Here is a 3,133-nt window from a genome sequence, read left to right on the forward strand (position 1 = left end):
GAATCAGGCTTCACCCAGGCTGGCCACTGGTGTGTCGTGTGCTCCTGGGGGTGGGAGCTCAGCTTCTCCAGGCTCAGGGTCCTGTGTCTGCCTGTCGGTGTGTGCCAAGACAGACAGGTGTGTGCACACTCACCCCTGTCCAGAACAGACCTACAGGGCACCTGATGCACAATTTTTGGACCACTTACAGTCAGATATTGTCCATGAAGAAAGGAAAAGTAGAATTTCAAGCTGCTGTTACCAGGTGTTTCACAGCACAGTGGCTCTTTACGTTCATCCAGTTCTCTACATCATGTCACACAGCTGCTCACAGCCAAACTGGATCAAAATTAATTCTCTTCCTCTTTTTTTTTTTTAATTTTCTTAAAGTGCTTACTCTAACATGGCAGCTGATGAGGTTTTTCCTTTTAGAACAGTTCTTTCCTACGGGTTCATTTTGTCACTGCCACAGACTAGATGGTGTCCAACCCAACCCCTGCACAGTGCTCACAGTTTTAGGAACTCTTGACCTATCATCTCTGATTTCCAAGATGCCAGTCTGTGCTGAGGCACCAACAGCTGCTGAAGCAGTCTAGAGGCTGCTCACGCTGCTCCACACCTCTTCTGGGGCCTCTTTTACCCCTTTTTGGGGTCAGCTCCCTTCCATGGGAAAGAGCAATCGCTGGACTTGGATTTGAACACAAGCATGGCCAAAGTTTGGCATGAGCAGATAACTGCTGGCATTAATTTCTGCAGGTGGGAATGTGAAGTTAAGAACTGTGAGCTTATTCTGGAATTTCTTAGCCACAGCTTTCTTAGAGACAGTGTCTGTGCTCACCCAGGTGGTCTCCTGGGTGGCCAGCCCTCCCTGCCAGCCTGCACAGGGACCTCAGCTACTGCAGGGCTCTTTTTGCTCCAGCCTTGCAGCAAATGATGCTTGAGTTTCAGGTGAGAGCGTGTGAGATGTGCAGCCCTCATCTAATGATTTTCAGCCCCCTGTTCCCTTGAAGAGAAGGCTGAGTGGTTTTTTTTTGGGTAACCTGATGTGTCCACTGTGTTTCCATGACCAGCTGCAGGTGGAGGGTGTGACAATAGATGAGATTTGGGTGACACAGGACAGATTACAGCAGGCAAAATCCCCTTGTGAAGGCCCTGTGCTTGGTGCCAGGTGAAAGCCTTTCCCACTGCTGCTGAAACAGTCTGATTGTCTCAGACTGGTAGCTCGTGCTCTGTGGTGTACATCACTGTGGCTGTCCCCATACAAAGCAGCTGCCACGTGTTCAGCAACATTCTCTGCTTCCTAATTCCACTGCACCACGTGTGGCCTGTGCTGGGCAGCTGGAACTCGTCCTGATGCCTCTTTCTACACCTGCTGTTGGCTGAGGATGGGGAGCAGAGGATGGAAATGGTGCAAACCCACCAAACACCACCTGAGCAGTAGGATCTGTGCAGAGGGGAATGGCTTGTGCCTCCCAGAGAAGGTTGGGGGCCCTCACAACAGAAGAAACAGGTGCTCTAAAATATCTGGAAAGAAGGTTGTGAAATTGCCTCTTCAATGTCTTAGGAAGACAAAGCAACCTGTGTGCAAATGGCATGGTGGCTGTTAGCAAAGACACGTGGGCTGACCCCTATGCCTCTGTGTATGGGGTTTGGGAGAGGGAAATAGCCATTAAAATCATCATTAAAAGTCATTAAAATGTCTTTCTGTCTTCACTGGGAAGCAGTTCCTAGAGCAGCAAGTTACTGTAGAAATTGATTTTTAAAACAAATTGCCTGAGAGCCAGTCCTCACCTGATCTGTACTCATTTTGGATTTCCTCGAGCTCCCTCCAGACCTGTCTCTCCAATCTGGTGATCTGTGCACGCAGGGATCTTCCCTCACTCCTCATCTGCTCCAGCTGCTTCTCGTACTTCTGGGGCTTATCCATTTGTTCCAGCTTCAGGGACAGATGCAGGAGCTTTTCTTCCAGCCTTTTTTCTGCTCTTTCCTTTAAATACATCACAAAGGTTTATAGTGAGACCTGCAGGAGTGCCCACACTAACCTGCCTCATCATCCTGCTCCCTCATCCCACGTGTGACAGCGATGCAGGTGAGGTCTGGTAGCCTGGATGTGTCAATCCACTCTCCCCAGGGAACTAAATAAACTGAGAGATTTGGCCTGGGCCAGGAGAAAGGTGTTTTTTTTCAACTATTATTTTATTCCTTTATTCATTTAAATCCAGTGATTTGTTGTCAAGGCCTGCAGTGGGAGGCTGGGAACTCCAACAACCCCTGTCAGGCTGCTTTCATGTGCCCATCTCAAGCCTGGTGTGAGGGGTGCAGCATGGTGGTGCAAACCCAGCTCAGGTCCTGGCCTGAGTGGGGAGGCTGAGCCCTGTCAGAGCTGCCTCACTGAGGGGTGCCAACAGATCCTCTCCCTCTTTTGACCTCCACACAGCTCTTGGAGGCAATTCCCCCTCCTCAGAGACATGCTCAGAGCTGAGCCGAGCCACTGCCCACCCCTTTGGTGATCTTCAGGTTGCACTGAGTCCTCTGCTCAACTCCAAGTCTGGCCAATAAAAAATCCACCAACCTGGAGCCCAGGGGAGCCCTGTGGGCCTGAGGCAACAGCTCTGCCTCCCAGGGAGGGTGTCTGCAAAGCTGGCAGAGCTGTCTGAGCCTAGAGGGAGTTTAGCACGTGGAAACATTTTTAGGTAGAAAAACATTTAGGTGGTGGAACTCTCCTGGAGTTTACAGCATCGCCACCCCGTGCAGGAGTGACTCAGCTCCAGGACTAACCAGGCTGCTGCTCTGCCTCCCAAAACAGCTCCTCACCCCCACGGGCCCCCCAGCCCCACGGCCCCCCAGCCCGTGCAGCCCTGGGCACACGCAGCTCGGTGTCCAGCCTGACAGGACACAGCAGGATGAAGGCAGCTGCCCGTGCTCCCAGGGCTGAGCAGGACAACTGCCCCCCTGGCCTGAGCTGGAGCTCCTCCCCAGCTGCCTTTCTCCAGCACTCATGCTGAGCTGCCCTTCAGCCCCCAGGGGCTGGGCTGGGCTGGGCTTGCACCGAGGTGACATCCAGGGGACCAGCACACGCCTCTGTGTGTGGCCACAGAGAAACACATTCAGTCCCTGAACGTGAGGAGAAAATTCTCTGCTGGGACGGCGCAGA

At 52.4% G+C, this 3,133-nt stretch overlaps 1 protein-coding gene across 1 annotated transcript in view; it reads right to left on the reverse strand.

Moving 5' to 3' along the window:
• The window catches only part of FAM81B (family with sequence similarity 81, member B), a gene marked incomplete at its 5' end in the record, with an annotated part of 21,697 nt that overhangs the window by 603 nt on the left and 17,961 nt on the right, over positions 1-3,133 (reverse strand). Inside the window, one exon of the mRNA XM_008949570.1 lies at positions 1,771-1,966. Within this exon, the coding sequence (XP_008947818.1) occupies positions 1,771-1,966 (196 nt within the window). The remainder of the gene's footprint in view (positions 1-1,770; positions 1,967-3,133) is intronic.

This window comes from Merops nubicus, unplaced genomic scaffold, assembly GCF_000691845.1.
Source record: "Merops nubicus isolate BGI_N331 unplaced genomic scaffold, ASM69184v1 scaffold21830, whole genome shotgun sequence".
NCBI classification, from domain to species: Eukaryota; Metazoa; Chordata; class Aves; order Coraciiformes; family Meropidae; genus Merops; species Merops nubicus.